This window comes from Coffea eugenioides, chromosome 6, assembly GCF_003713205.1.
Source record: "Coffea eugenioides isolate CCC68of chromosome 6, Ceug_1.0, whole genome shotgun sequence".
Classification (NCBI taxonomy): domain Eukaryota; kingdom Viridiplantae; phylum Streptophyta; class Magnoliopsida; order Gentianales; family Rubiaceae; genus Coffea; species Coffea eugenioides.
Window position 1 is genome coordinate 12,039,601 of NC_040040.1, and position 18,056 is coordinate 12,057,656.

An 18,056-nucleotide genomic window follows, 5' to 3' on the forward strand; every position below is an offset into this window, starting at 1 on the left:
ATGTGCAGTTATAGCCAAAAAGCAAAGAATTACGTGTAGATTTAAAGTTTCTTGCCAGGACATTGGACATATCTATCAGTTTATTCCTCCAGGAGCACAAAATATTAGCTAATAGATGCACGATCATTATGTTCATTGCACTTTTCTTGCTTCTTGAAGGCCGGTGTTTGATTCGAATACTGCCATATTGGCAATTATCTGATTTCATGGTTTGTTTAAGCAGAGCATCTTGTTTGTTTGGCAAAAGCCTGACAGTACAACTCACAAGAAGAAGGCATTTCGCTCTAGACCTTACTTTGGATTGCTTCAAACAGGAAAATCAATTTTCTAGTACATGTACTGCTGGAAATGCCACTTTGTTAACGACATAATATAATTTTTTTTTTTTAAATCTCTAGTCCAAGAAAGTCATTAGATTATACTGATCATGTGAGGGCAGGAGGCTCTACATCCGCGTATCTCTTAAACAAATCTAAATAACTACGAGGACTAAAATTAGCTTTGTTCCATTGGAATCAATCATGCATTGGCTCAAAATTTATAGTGATTTAATTAATCATAAAGGGATTTCTCCAGCTTGTAATTAACTGTTGTCTTGATGCATAGGCAATACTAATTCAAACCGCAGTACAGAGACAAGATCGCACTTGTTATGAAAATTCTCCTCAACTTCAGTGTGAATTCTTGTTGTTACTTGTTCACATGCATCTCTTTTACCATCATTCTATAAAATGCAGCGGAACAAGATCTGATGAGACACATTAATCTACAGGGGACTGGGCGATCTAGTCCTTGAATCGAAGGCGACCAGTATTCTCATCACTAGTCTTGTAGTAATTAATCTTGCATTAATGGAAGACCATGGAGGAAGCAAGGTAACTGGAATCAGACAAATTGTTAGACTCAAGGAATTCCTCCAAAAGTGGCAAAATGTCACACTTGGAACGAAGGATGGTGATGCTAGTAATACGCAATGCGACAACAATCAAAGCCGCGGAGGAATTTCACCTGCAATATCTAGGAGGCTGATGAGTTGCAATGTCTACTGTGATTCCGATGAGGATGGTTGCGCGAGTCCTGAACCACCCCACGATGTCCCCAAAGGATACTTGGCTGTTTATGTTGGCCCTGAGCTTCGGAGGTTCATCATTCCCACTCGCTATCTTAGTGATCCATTATTTAAGGTGCTGCTAGAAAAGGTTGAGGAGGAGTTTGGTTTTGATCATAGCGGCGGCCTCACTATCCCGTGCGAGACTGAGACCTTCAAGTACCTCCTGAAATGCATGGAAACTCATCAGAGAGATCAGGCTGAGGCTGAACACAACCATGATGATGCAGGTAGTGCATGAGATAAGACCCTTCTCTGATTAAGGTTGGTTTAATTGGACTGCCATCAAATTAAGGAAGATGTTTCTGATCTTAGAACTCTTGTGTGTGTAATTTCTTGCAGCTGGAACATCATCTCCTGTTGAGGAGTGACTACAACAGTGTCATAGGAATGGTCCCAGTTTTTTTAGGGGCTGATGATCTTCTGGTGTAAAGTGATGTCTCCTTAATTCTATGCAAATATGACTATTTTCTCTTTCATTTTTCGTTTTTTCTCTTCGGTGTTCAAAGTGACAGATGATTAATTAGAAGATAGATAGACATTTTTGCAAGGCTTAATTGCCCAATGTCAACGATAGCTTTGCCTGCCTTCCCTTAATTACCTTGAGGATTATGCCCACATTTGATGCTTGTAATTGATTAAAAAGAAATGTTATTTTCTCCAAGAACGTCCAACGTAATTCTTGGTATGGTTCTAAAGGAAGATTTCTTAGATATTGTTAGTAGCTATGAATACATTTGAGAGCCCTGTTAGGGCATTTCTTTTCCACATTATTTTTGTGTAATTATTCTCACATTGTTCTTTTCAAAGTCATAATGTGCAAGTCCTCATCCTTGCTATCCACATTGAATGTTACCTCAAAAGAAAAAAAAAAAAAAGATTTTGTTGTATTTCTCAGACGCTGTTCTGTGAATGTTAATGAACCAGCCCAATTAGAATTGCTTTTGGTGCCTTATAAGTGGAACAGAAGTGACCCAGTTCTACTGCAGCGGCGGCCTGTGTAGTGGACGGACAAGGCCCAAAACATAACCCAAGATGTCATGCCCGTGAATCAACTAAATGATGGATATGGATACGCATGTACGAAAAGGACGTGACACTCCATCATCCCATTTAAAGTAACAGAAGAAATGGAATCCCGGAACTTTATTTGGGAGTGCTAATCTCGTTTACCAATTTTTAATTACACTTACCTATCGTACAAGAAATTATCCCTTAATGATGGATGCTTGATATTTTAACTACCAACGAATTAATCTTTCCTACGCTGTCAAGATATTCACTGATGATTCTAGATGCATGTTACATCATTTTAATTTGAATTTAAATACCAAATTTTGTATATGTGACATGTATTTAGATTCGTTAATGTGTATACTGTCAATATATACATCTAAATTAAATTTTGACCTAAACTAGCTCGCCATAAACTCTTTAAAATGCAGTGTCATGAGAAATTTCAAAATCCAATTTTCGATCCGAACATGCAACTGTATATCTCATACTGCATCATCTCAACACCCGATCTTTATAGCCAAATTTAGCATTACAACTCACAAGCCTCTTGACCCATTAAGAAGTGCCATTCTGCTATCAAAAAATCAACTTGTTTTCCGGATAAAACCTCCTTTTTATAAATTCAAAAGGTAAAATGTAAAAGGCCTAAACACAAATTCTTGCTATTTTTTGGAGTTTTTGTAGAAAAATATATTATAATAATTTGATATATGTAAGGTAAAAAAAGTGATTAGAAAATATTTCCACAAAAAACGTAACAATTCTTTTGATAAAAACCTGCAATCCAAACACCACCGTCTTTTTAAATCCCACACACCACAGATATTTTCATAATCTTAATTGTTATTATTATTATTATTATTTTACTCGCAATAGCATTTCCTTTTAACATCTTGTCTAGTAATTCTTCCAACGAACCAGTTAATGACAATCGTTCCCAGACGATGTGGCATTTTTTAAACTCGGTATAATTTTACGTGAACTACTTGTAAAATTACGTAACAAAAAAGGTGTAATTATTATGTATGAAACTTATATGAACAATAATATAATATCGCATCTCTATTATAAAATATACAAGCAGTTCACTTAAAATTACAAAATATTCAAAAAAATGTTAACACCATTCGGGGACAATTGATCTGGCCTACTGGGCACCCAGTAAATCCTTCTCCCAGTCATATGCTATGGGCGAATATACCTAATCTTCTGTGAGTTTAAATTGGTTCTGATCAATATTGCTGCATTATTTATTGTTGTCAGGGTTTCACGTCTTCTTTTTCCTTTTGCGGGTAAAATTTCATGTCTACAAAAGCATGCAGCCACGTCTCCGTGCTAATTAACTCTAAAGTTGCTCGGTATTAAAAATACAAGCATTCATATGGGATCAAGGATTGAACAATAAACAGTCGTCATTAGCGTAAATTGAACTTTTGTATATTAATCGTACATTTTCATCCTTGAACATGCGCCAAGAAGTATGATTAGATGTAAGATTACTCCTGATCATGAAATACGTATGTGATGACAGCCTTTCATTCTCCAATCATCCTGGATAATCACTACTGAGTTTAAAGAAACTTAGGAGTGATTGATCGTTAATTTGGTTTTGTAATCCATATGCTAAAATGCAGCATAGCATTATCTCTATACGTGCTTAATCTCCGACGAGTTTTTGAACCAAGAATTCTCTTTCTTCATCACCAATCGAATTATTGTTCGCGACTCAGGATTCTATTTTAACTTCAGTTATACTTTATAAGATGAAAACAAAGTGAAAAATAGCCAATTTCTTAGTATTTAAAAAAAACAACTATTTTCACATCTATGACTAACCATCTAAATCACTTTTTATAGTTGAACTGTCAATATCAATACACAGTAATTTAACCTCTCTAAGTAAATATGAGGGGTAACACTTCCTCTCAAAGCATCAGACGTAAATGAAAAGAAGATTAAATAGGTGCCAAGTCATTTTGATCTCCATGCAATGTACTAGTGCAAGAATTAAAGTTTGAGCTAGGAAGATGCCCGACTGTCCAGCATGAAATCGCAGTAGATTCGCCGGGAGCCCACGTTGTTTGGCATCAAACTGACATCCATATTAGCGAGTACTATATGGATGTGTTCAGGTACGTCAAGTTGGCTGCTGAGTTGAAGACTGCTGCTTCCATGTGTGTCTGGTTTTCTTCTATGCCTATTGACTACCTCTGCGACGTACTGAGTAGGAGTAGTAGTTAATATTGACTGAATTCTTCAGCTGCGTTCGCTCGAGGGCAGTAATACTACTAATAACTAATGACCCCGATTGTCCCTTTCTGCTCACTGTCTCCTTGGTCCCTGTCTCCTTTTCCCTTTTCCTTTTTCACCGATGAGTTTCTATAAAGAGCCCACAGGAAATGGGTGGTGAGAACGTGGGATTTCGGGGCCGCGATTGCACATGTCATGTCTCCTGCTTCCTTCTGCGCTTCTTTTGGAGTTTTCTCCCTGACGGCACTAGTGAATGGTTCAAATGTTCATTGTTCAACCCAAATGAAAAAAAAAAAAAAAAAAGTAGTAGTAGTAGTAGTAAACGAAAATGTTTGGATTGAACTTCGACATTTATATTAGCATTAGCATTGTATATTGCAAAAAATTATGACAGAGGCAATAGCCCATCGTTGAGATAGCTAATATCCTGGATTTCATTTCATTTATTTGGGGTTAATGGAAGAAGATTAAAGGTTGCCAAGCTCATATGGAGAGGATCCGAATCCCCTAGCTCTTGCCTGGTACTTGGAAAAAGTGGATAGGATTATCCCTATTTGATCGGTAGCATCTCATTTTCAAAGTTCAAGTAAAAGTTTAATACTCCGCGCTACAAGATATGGGAAATGCTTCTGCCAACTCCTGATAAGTAACTATCAAGAAGGATAATGGAACCAGCTTTAGTTGGGGTACAATTTTGGTCCCATTTAACAGAATTTTAGTTTGGCGATTTCCTGGTACGTGAACGAACCAGTTGAACTGGTTCTTATTCATTCATGTTTAAAAAACTTAAACCATAATGGTCATCATCACCGCTAATTGACCTCTTACTTCTCTTTTCTCGTTTCGTGTTTTTGCCAAATTGTAATCCTGTTTCCTTTCAGGCATATCTGCGTGGTCACTGTTTCATCAGCCAGACTCGCAAAGGAAGAAGTCAGGACTTGCCTCTTTTTGACAGTATGGTTGAGCGGAGACTCAACTCAAGAAGCGGACAGTGATGGTTTCTTTTCATTTCAAGTTTCACGTACTGACAGTTGTTGGTCCACTTGTCTTCTCCAAATTTTCTGTGGGCCGAACCTTGTTTATTTTGCTCCTGTCTTCTCCTGAAATTTAGTCCCACTATTTTCTTTTTCTAACATTTTCCACCCCTCACCATACATCTGTGCTTAGTCCTTTTAGAAGGCTGTAGATAGAGATGGGTGGGTTAGAAGAAAGGTCTAAATACGAGGAATGCAACAATTGTGATTGTGTATATTCACATGATAAATTAAATACTATAATTTACATGTGTTAACAAGTGATCACTCAGTATTAGACCTACCAATCGGGTAACGTGAATCGGGCTTTCATAAGCTCAGATTTAGCTCATTTTATTTGTAGCACTTTTGGAGTTCGGGCCATGAGATTTGGGTTAATAAATATGAAAATCATATTCAACTTACAAAATATTCAAATTTTGAACCTTATTCGGCCTTAGCCTAAACTCACTTGTTACTCCTCAATTTTCTTAATATAATTACTATAACTATTAAGTTGTAAAATTAATTTAAAATTCACAGGACTACAATATTACAACTAAATATGAATAAGTAATAGTTTTTAAAAAGTACATAAATCAAGAATTTTTCAATGGTATTTATATCTAATTCATTTAAAGTATACAAAAAATAGTAATAAAACATGCGGTCATATAAGAAAACTTGCGTACCCCTCTAATTAAAAAAAAAAATGTGGTCATAAGCCAATATGTTTTCAAATGTTGGAATTTCTTCATAACCTTGTGATTTGAATCCAAACATGCTTGATGATTTGTGTTTTTGCTAGAAATTCTAGACCAAAAAGAAATCAGCCAATATTATGCCAACACAAAAATTTATTCAATCAATAACAAAAATTAGAACTTCAGTTATGTATTACCAATATTGACTCTCAAAAAAACTACCAAAGGAGTTTTCAGATGTATTTTTGTGTTTTATAATTTATATATATTTAGTATCTAGCAATAATATATTTGGATATATAATTATGTATAATATCAAAATATAAATATTACATATATATATCATTATATGTATAGGCAATTAAAAGGTTGGGCCTATATAGAGTTTGAACCTAATGAAACTCAAGCTCGACGCATATTTAATTCGAGCCTAATTTTTAGGTCCAAACTCAAATCGACTCACTAAATGATCGGACTCATCGACCTTTTTCTCAGGCCGAACAAGCCGAGGTCAGGTTGGTCCGACCCATTGACAGTTCTACTCAGCATCCTTTAGAAAAATTCATTACCAATTTCTTATCATAATCTTTTAAAAGAATAAAGCACTACAAATTGATAGAGCCATTCAAGTACTAATCACCAATATCTTTTTAGAAATAAATCTCCATGTGCACCTCTCGAATTTCTTTTCCATTTTCGATTGAGATAGAAAAGGAATGAAACCAACAAAGCACATGCCTTGAAAGATTATGAGCTAATTATGCCCGGATTATGTGAAATTTGGTGTAAAGGTTACGTGAGAGTATTATTTCAATATATCTATAGTTATGAATGAATTTCATGGGATAAGTCAAGAACAAGAAATAGAACTCTTCTTTAGAATAACGATATAATTCTTTAGAATAACGATATAATGGATTCACCTCAAGTTTATCTGGCAATGGGCCCCCAGTAAAAAAATAAATAAATAGAAGCAGGTTCCACTCCTGAATTCTGACCTTAATTCTTTTTCTCTTGAAGTTTGCTGTTTATTTGGCGATTTGTGCAAGTCTGCGTGATTTTAAAATTGATAAAAATAGACAAAAGTTTAGGACCAAGATATCACACGAGTAGCTGGAAACGAGGTGCTTGGGAAGGGGGCCTATGAATCGTGAGTCTGATTTTGGCGGCCCACTTACATGTGGGCTGGTCCTCGGAGGAGTGGCTAACCTCAATGAATGCCACAGTTGACAGTACATAAAAGTAGAGTTACGTACAACTAAAAATTTTTTGCAAACAAACACTTCACCGAATACAAGATTAATATTTGACCCAAAAAAAAAGGATTAATACGTTTAGCTCCTGGAGTCCAACAAACATTGAGCACTTTTTTTGGTAAGAGATTATTTGGGACAATTTTTTCAAAAAAAATACTGTAACACTTTTTCGATATGATGTATGTAAAATAAAAGGGTGATTCAAAAATGTGTTGATGATACAAACAATTAAAAATTGTACAAATGAACACTAACCAAACAAACCCAAATTGTTAAATAATTCCTCTCAACCATTTTGAGAATGTCAAATGTCAATACTAATTGTAGCTCAAAAAGGATTGTCCTACTACTACTACTACTACTACCATCTCTTCGAAAAAAAAAAGTGTACAAGTTTAAGCTTCACTGAGCCAAAAATCTTGCCCTCAATTTACAAAACTCATGAACACACTCTTTTTATCTTTTATCACAAAAGTTTGAAGAAAGTGAATTCTAGAAAGAAAAAAGAAAAATAGTGTTAAAAAACTTACTATGTCCTGCAAAATTTTTTAAATCATTTTGTAAAACAAAATTCCAATATGTTAGCCATATTTTTTGAAATACTTTGAATGGTCCATTTGGATTGAGATATTAAAAATCTACAATTAGTGATGAAATTTAGTGAATTCAAACTCTGCCAATTTGCATGCAAGTCCTCCTCGGACCTCTCTCTCTGCCTGTTCCAACGTTATTTAGTCCATGAACTTTTCTTTTTTAAAGTCTACCCCTATTGTTTTCTTAAATGTAAGTTCTAGTTGTCCTGTGACAATCGCCAGCCAAACAAAGGTATTTGGTTTATTTTCAATTACAAACCTAGTCATTTCAAATCCATTAATTTGACAACCTTTTCTCAATTCAAATATACTCGATCGTTCATAGGTATAGGAGGTGTTGTTGCACAATAAGGGAAATGGTTTGGTGACTGATTATTGACCCGTTTGGCAAATGAGTTTTTTGAGTGTTTGTCTAAAATTTTACTGTAATTTACTTTAAAAATTGTAGGAAAAATTTTAAAGTGTGTAAATTTTTTGATATTTTGAAGTGGATAGTTTAAAAACTTTGAAATTTTTTTTGAAGTTACTGTAGTTAAAGTTATTAAAAAATTTATATCAGATAAACTTAACAAAAAACTTGTTTGCCAAATGGGCCAATTGTTCGGGAAAAATGGATAGTTCCAATGACATTTAGTGCCAGAAAAAGTCACCACATCAGGCCAGTCAAAAAACATTTAATTGACTTCCAAATTCTCACTTAAGCTGTATTCTTAATTTGTGCATTTGTCCATGACCACAACTGATGGAGTTGTCCTGTAAATCAAAATAAGGATTTCTACGCCAAAAAGAGAGATTGATAGTTAAAATCATCACGACAAAAAATGCGTTTCTAGATATACCATAGATTCCAAACACACCCCCCCCCCCCCTCCGTCGTGTATTGGCATTCTTGTGAGTTTAAGTTTTTTATGCACATTCAGTGTATAATTTTTTTTATATTAATAAATTTAGATCATATCATATAATACAAATTCATAATTATTAACATAAAAAATCACCGCACAAATAGCAGCAAATAGTAATACCAGTAACGCAACCACCAAACATGAAAATGAATAGTGAGGTCGTCGCAGCATGATTGGCTGTCGACCCTTCGTAAAGCCGTAAAACGCGGTCGTCTTCTTCTGCTCGTTTTGTCTTTTCCGAAAACTTATACCAAAACCAGAAAACAATTCAACTTTCAAATCACGTCCTTTTGCTGCCGAGGGCTAACCACCAACACCGAATCATCAAAAGATAAAGATGTAGTCAGAGGGATGGAACCATGGAAAAAGAAAAAGAAAAGAAAAACCTCAGCTCTCCCGAATAAAACGAGATCATATGGTTGAGTTGTTTAAGACTAAAGCGACAGATAAATGTGCTCTAGCTACATGTCCGATGGGTATGCTGAACACGATACGATACTTCGTTAGATAATCCCTTTGAGGAGGGATGTTAACACAAGTACCTACTGATTCATGCTAAATTATCAGTACAATATTTACATGCCTATTGTAGAGATGAAATTCAGTGTAGGTTTAGGTTGAGGAAAAGAAGCACACGTCAACCACAAAAGTTTGTCAATTTGAGTTGCAATCAAGTAGTAATTCAATCAATTAGGAGATAAAATTAGAGCTAGATGTAAAGCTCATGTATCACGAATTGCATAAGTTAGAAATATTGCAACTAAATCTCACATTTAAAAGGACTCTTACCATACCTACACCTTAAAATTAACTTGACTTTTTTTTTTTAAAAGGTGATTGATTGTGATCGTTCGCGAATATGTATATATATGCCGCTAACCGGAGATTGAGATAAGTATACTCTATTGATTCAAAATTCATTGTTAGGGAGAAACGCCTTGAGAGAGAGAGACCATCAAATAACCCAATATGTAAGTCAGGAATCCAATTCGATCTGACCCAGAAGCTTAACATGTTAGGTCTCGGATCTTTATTTACATATTATGTGCTCTTTCTTCATCTCTCGAATCAACGTAGGACATAATCTTTTACTCATGAACATAACATTCATCTCTTCACAACGGCATAACTAGGCCTTTTCACCTTTAAAAATAGATACTTGACTCGTAAAATTGTGGCCATTTGAGAATGCAGGCTTGATCACTGCCAGCACTTTAACCACTTATGGATGGAGTTTATGAATACTAATTTATCACTATTGCCATACCTTGCTGTTGCTGCTGAACATATTTATCTTTGTCGTTAGAGGTGGCAGCTACGAAACGCGTTACAGCCTTGCAGGTGACATGGAGCTAAAATTCGTGTCTTCCGCTTAAAAGCTATTGATAAAGTCTTCAAAGAAGCATAATCAAAGGTTCCACCTAGCTTTAACAACAAACAGACTGCGCGTGTGCTGCTGCTGAATCAATCAAAAGCAAAATAAAACAAAAAAAAACAAACAGCATCTCTAACTACCCAATCATTACCATCTTAAACTATACACATTTCTGACTTTACAAAAATTATACAGAATATATGCATTGCTAGCCTACCTACGATTCGCTTCATCATGCCCCCTCTCCCAAGGAAACTCACTACTTACTCAAACCAGGCATTTCTTTTCCCCATTTGCCTTTTGGGTTCTCAAAATTTCAAGTAATGAAGCATTATTATTATTTTCTTTATTAATATCAATCTTAATTAATTATGAAGCCAAGACAACGGATTCTTCCACATAGTTTATGTTAATAGCTTTGGACCTAGCCAAATCCTAATATGTACCAACTCATATTTAAGGCTAAACTTCTCTTTTCTGGCAGGCTGCATAGTACGTACCCTTTTCTTGTATTCCGGCCAGGTTCAGAACTCTCGTTTCTTGCAAAATATCACCTCTCAAATTAATCTAACCATCGCACCAAGAAGAAAAAACCAAAAAAAAAGAAAAAGAAAAAAGCGCACACACTCACGCACTCGCAAAGACCATGAAATGCAAATGAATAAAGACGAAGCTGTCAATATGGTCGAGTTCAAAAGCTGGACAGACCAAAATCTGCAGTGTAAATTAAACAGGTCCAAATTTTAGCAATTTGCAAAGAAAGAAAAGAAAAGAAAAGGCGTTCATGAATGCTATAGATTATTCGACGGTAGGACACATATGACACGGTCAAGGAATATTAAATAATAAAAGGCGGTGCGTAATTTACGTTCTTCATTTTAATAATCAGTCTTTTGACACATATCTTTCGTCTAGCAGCCATTAGACAAATACACTAATTGAAGTGTTGACTGTATTATGCGATTAGAATGGTTTTAACTAAGTGTTTAATTCTCTTCTCTTCATTATTTTAAGGTGTTTGTCAAATGCTGGGAACCACCAAATTTTTGAAGAAACTGGAATTTTTTTTTTCCTAGACCAAAGGGGTGCTTGGGGGGTTTTGACACCATCATTAGATTTTTTTCGCTGTACGTGAGATTTGAACTCCCGCCTTTAGCCCAATTAAAGAGGGACTAAACTTTTCAGTCCCTCCTTGAATCAAGCTCTGTGGTTTGAAGAAACTTGAATGGCACTGGCATTAGTGACATATATATATATATATATGTAACTCTTTCCTTTAAATTCAGTTTCTATGGCAAAAGTGTAGATTATATAAGATATAAGCAAAGCAAATGCTTGTCCGTTTCAACTGGATCATTATCCTACCATGTGAAAAACCAGATATCAAGAGACGTTTGATAATGTATTATTATTATTTCTGGGTATTCTGAACTATCCTTTAGTACCCAAAAGGTGTTCTCTTTTTTTTTTTCCTGGCAAGACACTTTACATAAAATGTTATTGTCATTGCATCATGGAGAAAAACTAATGCTTAAAAACAAGTTTTAGCGCTAATGAGGCTGATTGCTCCTAATAGTGAACCTAAAGTTTCATTACTTCTTGAAAAAAGGAGAACTCCACTGGCACATTACCATTAAAAATATCACTCGGCAAGAAGAAAGCGACATTGTCTTAATTTGCAAACAACGAGATCAATTAACACCTTGCATTGATGAATGAAAGAACAACATCAATAATGATTATAGTAATCAACATAGTAATCTAAGTAATATACCCACTAAGCCATGCTGCTTAAAGAGTAGCCATGTAAAAATGGGTTAATCCTCACCGTTCAGTTGCAACAAACGAAGGATGATCAACTCTCCTCTCCCTCTCACACAGTCCTCCTTCTTTTCTACACCGCTAATCGTTATTACTTTTAGAAGCATTTACAACTATATACCATACGGATGACCGCACAGAATCACCCCTCCCTCAGCACAGGGAAGCAGTTATTCCTCTCTGTTCAGTTTCTGACAGACAGTTACGCAAACCTCCCACCACCCGCCGCCACCAAATCCGCCGCTGCTTCTTTCTTCTTTAACAAGCATAAAACTCGACCAGCTCGTCCAACGACTCCGGCTGAGGATCAGCATTTTCCAGCATCCAAAGCAAATGCTCAAACAGCACAACTTCACAGCCGACTCTAATGCAGTCAGTCAGTCCATGGACCGGTCGGGTGATGACGTCGGAGCTTATCGGCGCCTTGCCTACGTAGACGTTCTTGGTTGGATACAGCGTTTTCATCGTCGGAGCAACTGTTGGCGGCGGCAATGGGGCTGCCATTGGCCCTCCCAAGTTTGAAAGACTGCATTTTCTTTAGGACTGACTTGAGCTTGGTGAGTTTGCCAGCTTTGGCCATTGGTGGGAAGAGGAAGAAGAAGAAGATGATGAAGTATTTGGAGAATTAAGAAGCTCGGGAGACGGAGGAGGAGAGAAGAAGGAAGAATGCTGGTTTGTGGGGCTTGAGAAAGTGGGAGGAAGCTGCGTATTAAAAGGGGCGGGAGTGGGGTTAAAATGGTTAAATTTTGGATTTGGATTTGGTTTTGGTTTACTGTTTAATTAATTAATTAAGCAAGCCGGCCACGTTATGGGAACCAAGCACAAATTGTAAAGATTAACGGTGAAGGTTGGTTTGGAGCAAAAACCAGCTGCGGCCTTTGGAGGCGGGCCGGGTCTCGGGTCTGAATTAAATGCTAGGGACTCGCCCTTGAGAATATTAACCCACTGCTAAAAAAATTGGAGTTATTTCTAAGAGATTTGAGAAGAAGCCAATGTTTGACATTTAGGGTATTGAAATTCAAAAATTCTACGGCAATGTTAATTTTCTCTGTTTGATTAATGCAGCTGAATTGAGAACAATATGTAAACAGAAAAAAAAAAAATTGGGTACGTATAGCCTTCATTCACCTTTTAGGATAGATGATTTTAGAAAATTGCTCCTATCATTTTCCAACAGCTTTTTATACGATTGAATGCGTTGTTAATGGAAAAGTTTAGTTCATATTCTGTCAAACTATCTATTGATGCATGGGAATACAAACATTTAGTGGATATATATGCTTAGGATGAAAAGGAGAGTAAAAAAAAAAAAAAAAAAGAAAGAAAAGACACCTGCCTTTTTCGCTGATTCAGCAAAAGATGACGAAGAACAGACACATGCACGTTCAAAGGATCTTCCCTAAATAAATTGAGTGGCTCAGGAGACTAAGCAATCAACTTAGAACTCTATGGTTTGTGGATGGAGCTGCAAAAAATATTTTCCAAATGGAAACATCATTTTCACTTTGGGGAGGATGCTGGGAAGTGGAACCCAACCCCTTTACTTTAGATTAAATGAAGAATATAAACAAAAACCTCCACACCATCCACTAATCCAATTGCTGCATGTTTTGAAAAGACTTGTCCAGTGTGACACATTAAGGAACTTGTACCTGTAGGTCATTAAGAAAAATGGCATTTTCCACTGAGCACAACTTGCATCTGTCCAGGTTTTTTTAGCTATCCCAGAAAGGGCCAGCCAATTTGCAGTGTTAAGGATTCCAGGACTAAATTCTTCCCCCTTCAACCTTCATTTGGGACCAAATTCAAGCCCCGGCCCGCTGGCAGACAGGAAAAAAACACTGAAGAAAATCATCAAATATCACAGTTGGCAAACTCAAAAGCGGCACGCAAGACTTATGCATCCTTTATTTTGTTGTAACTTTATAGATAAAAGTTGTCACACCATAATCTACAAGAAGAGTGTGTGTGTGTGTGTGAATTATATATATATATTAATCAACTATACATTAACAGCTTATACACTTTTACCATTAGATGTATGACACATAATTCGAATTTGAATTTGAAACTCAAATTTTGCGTATGTGTCGTGTATCCAAGCGTGATAGTGTATACACCGTCAGTGTGTGTATATATATATATATATATGTATATATGTATGGATGTATGGAATTCCAATGAGAACAAAGAGCCAAAACCTGATAGAACGGTTGCAGAGGAGGATTAATAAATCAGGCGGGCGAGGTCATTTTTAATCTGAACGGTTGCCATTTTCGTAAAAGACAAAGATGGAACTGTTAACTAATCGAACTATGAAGTTGTTAGGGTTCTTAAGATGCCACGCAACCACGAATTAGCTACAGGAGTCGCTGCTAAGCATTATTTTACCAGCTGCGTCTATCAATTAAACTATATTTTGGCTTTGCTGTAGTCCTTCATTTGGATATTGGCTTTTCAAAAAGTCTGAACTCCAAAAGAAAAATTTTCTTAGGAACGTTACACAGTCTAACTTGCAATCTACTCTTGAATTCGGTGATTGAGACCCATGGACATCTTCACGCTGGCACTCGAGAATCCAGAGTTCTCAAAAAAAAAAAGAAAAAGAAAAAGGATACATTAGGGCAAGATGAATGGCACTCTCAACAACTTCAAGAGTGTTTTTTTTTGTTCAAATTGACATTCACCAAATACAATCTCAATGCCAACACAAGATGATTTAATTGGTAAACGCTTCCTAAAATCTCAAAGGTGTTAAAATCTAGTTTCTTTATGAGTTGATAAGACCAGGCTGAATCTACCCAAACATTTTTTTTTTATTAGTGGAAAAAAAAAAAAGCGCAAGGATTGTGGTCATGGGAGGCATGTCTTGACTTGTGGTCATAGACCAATCGATTCAAGCTTTTTCTTACCGAAAAAAAAAACTCAACCAAACTTTTTTCTTACCAAAAAAGAAAAGGAATTTCAACATAGACACTGCATATATGTGTGCGTATATTTACATCTGTTATGTGTATGAACATTTAAAACTCGCGCATTAAAAACTTGAATTATTAGCAATACGATCTTATACTGTAAAAGGGACATAGATGTTACACTTCCTTATCGTTATATTATTCATGTTTATATACTTTTGATTTACTAGCTAATTTCAAAATTGTTATTCTCTGAACAAGCCTTGCAACCAATTGTATTCAACTTTTTCATATTCAATATTTTTTGCTTTTTTTTTTCCAGAGACGATAACAATTGTATAACATATTTTATCCTAAACTACAGGGAAATGGGAGTCTAAAGAGACTTGTGTTAGGAGTTAGCAGGTACACAGATCTTACTAGATCATAGGAGTGTTTTGGCATTACTCTTGAATTTTTTTCGTTGCGGGTGTAATTTGAACCCCCACCTACAGCCCATGGCAGTTATTGAACCAAGCTCAGTGGTTATATTTAATATTTTTTTCTTGAAAAGAGTAAATTAGTCCATCTTCAAAATGAAATTCTTTCTTGAAAGCGACAGACATGTGCCACGGAGTTGCTGAATTCTGGATGGTTACAATCATCCAAGTCTCATGTATATATCTATTTGGTTCGAATGTCTGCTATTTTTCCAATGAAGAGTTGATAAGAAATAGTATACATATGCACAAGAAGCAACTGGTGGTAACCACCACAATCCCCCTTTTCCTGTAGAACTAAATAAATATATAGTAAATTCGAGAGCACTTATTGGTGCATGAAATTAATTAATCTGCTTATTTTTGTTTGTCAGTATTTAACTCTGAACTGTTAACGTTTGAAAAGTTGATATTTTTGTCTCCTTCTCAAAAGATTCTCTGTAGGTAGGTAATGAACATTGTTGACCTACATGAATTCTCGTTTAACCAGTATATGAATTATTTGCCATTGTCCTTTTGGATCCAATTTATACTACTTGATCTATTTTGCTTCCACCACAGCGGTTAAAAAAGAAAACAACAAAGATCAACAATGTCTCGATAATATCCCCAGATCATTCACAAATTTTTGGTCATGGTGGGTTACCAAGGGAGCAAAAGCTTCTTCTTTCTGAGGTTATATTTTGGCATCACATTCGAGAATGAACCTTTTTCTGACAAAAGCACAGATGAGGGGGAAGGAACATTTATTTGCCATTGCAATTTCCTTTGAAAACTAGTAGTAATTATTGCGTTAAACATTTGTACATCGGAAGATCCGCACAAGCTTCGAATGTACCTCCAAAGAGAAAATGATATTTTGGCATTATATGATGGTTTTGGGTCTTTAATTTGATGTCGGAAGAATGGCCGAAAATGAATGCGAAGCCATTGTACCAATTTGCAATTGTGGTCCTATTGATGACACAAAACATCTCGTAATATTAAATCATCATCCATTTCGCGCCGTAGCATCATCCCCCGGCCGACAACATACGAAAATCCATACATACACACACATATGTATATATTAACGAGTGCCCGTATATTTCAAGTTTATATTTTTGAAAATATAAAATTAATTAAAAAAAGTAAATAATACAAGAAAAGGTAAGTAAGATTAAATAGAAAAAATATATAAATATAAGAAAAGAATTGCTAGTATGTGTATATATATGAGGGGTTAGGTAAACATTAGATACGTTAACGAGTATCTAAGAGTATTCGTTATAAAAATCCTACATATTAATATTGCAACAAAATCCATTAATTTTGTTTGATCAGTCAGAATCCGAAACTAGGGTTTGTTTGGATTGTGAATTATTTCCTCAAATATATTTGTTTACATCATTATTACAATTTTCAATACAATTTTTTATCTTCCCAATTATTTTATTATCTCACATACATCACATCATAAAAAGTACTACAGTAAAAATATCTCAAATAATTTACAATCCAAACATATCATTGCTAATTGATGATCCAGATGGGGCGAAACCTTGAAAGTGACGTGGAAATGTTTCTCCTTAATTAATCGAGCAATGCCATGTGAGCTACACATGGACTGTGCACGCTGCAAACGTAGTGTTTGATCCTCTCTTCAACATGTTTGATGCACAAAATATGAATCCAAATCGCCCATACCATTCCCATGTGGTTCACATAATCACCAAAATTTGTTCAACTTTAGCGAAGCATTTATATGCAAAAATTGTTGGCTACTATATCTTCTAGCGTAGCTAATTAAGCTAAGTCGAGGGTGGGAATCGGAGCACCGAATTCAATGTGCCGTACGTATCTCTGTCAATACTCAGGACAAGTCTCAATGATGAAAAAAGCGGAGCAGCCGAAACATGGAATCTTGTTTTGCACTAGCATGAGCGACTCAAGAAGTCCAGCCACAATGCAGAGCCGGTAAAAGTTCAAGAGGCGCATGTCGACCGTTGATAGTGAAAAGCGTGCAAACTTTAAATACTATAGTTCGGAACCAACTGGATTGGAAATTAGATTGAAAAAGATAGCCATAATTGACCACACAAAAACGACACAATCTGCCCGCAAACACACTTCTTCTGTTTCCGGGCATATTGTGTCGTTTTTATTTAGATTATTAAATTATTCTAAATAATATTTCATTTGTATTATAAATATATTTTTTAATTATTTTTTATATTTTTAATTATCATTTTATCTGATATATATTAAAATATAAAAAATAATTATTTTAAATAATACCCTACCCCAACACAATTAAACAATTAAAAATTACCCCGCATGAGTGAGAGTGCTCAAGATTCCTTTATGGGCATCATTACATGAAACAAATGCTGAGATCATATTTGTTCAATCAAAACCAAATGATGACTAGGGGTTTGTCGACAATCAATGGGCATATGTGCATGTTTTTGTTTTTGGATCCGAGTGGAGATACGATTCTCTCTCTGCTAAGAAAGCACAGTCCAATAATGGGCGTGATTTTGCATCTGAAAAAAGGGCAAGGCTAAACACAACCTGGAGTTTTGCTGCTGACATGTTTTGGGGCGATTTATCTCAGCACTGGCCCTTGGACTTTTACCAC

At 35.6% G+C, this 18,056-nt stretch overlaps 2 protein-coding genes across 2 annotated transcripts; one reads left to right on the plus strand and one right to left on the minus strand.

Moving 5' to 3' along the window:
* Positions 1 to 851: 851 nt before the first annotated feature.
* LOC113775465 lies at positions 852 to 1,534 on the plus strand. The gene is made up of 2 exons (XM_027320361.1): positions 852 to 1,338; positions 1,451 to 1,534. Exons 1-2 carry the CDS (start codon positions 852 to 854, stop codon positions 1,477 to 1,479), a joined length of 516 nt encoding a protein of 171 aa, XP_027176162.1. The 3' UTR covers positions 1,480 to 1,534.
* Positions 1,535 to 11,873: 10,339 nt separating this feature from the next.
* LOC113775726 (auxin-responsive protein SAUR76-like) lies at positions 11,874 to 12,711 on the minus strand. The gene is given in 2 exon segments (XM_027320717.1): positions 11,874 to 12,478; positions 12,480 to 12,711. Coding segments are annotated over 2 exon segments (321 nt in total). The 5' UTR covers positions 12,623 to 12,711; the 3' UTR covers positions 11,874 to 12,300.
* Between the last annotated feature and the right edge of the window lie 5,345 nt (positions 12,712 to 18,056).

Coding starts and splice junctions, on each gene's coding strand:
- LOC113775465 (XM_027320361.1), top strand. CDS start 852: ATGGAAGACCATGGAGGAAGCAAGGTAACTGGAATCAGACAAATTGTT. Junction 1,339..1,450: donor ACACAACCATGATGATGCAG/GTAGTGCATGAG, acceptor AATTTCTTGCAG/CTGGAACATCATCTCCTGTT.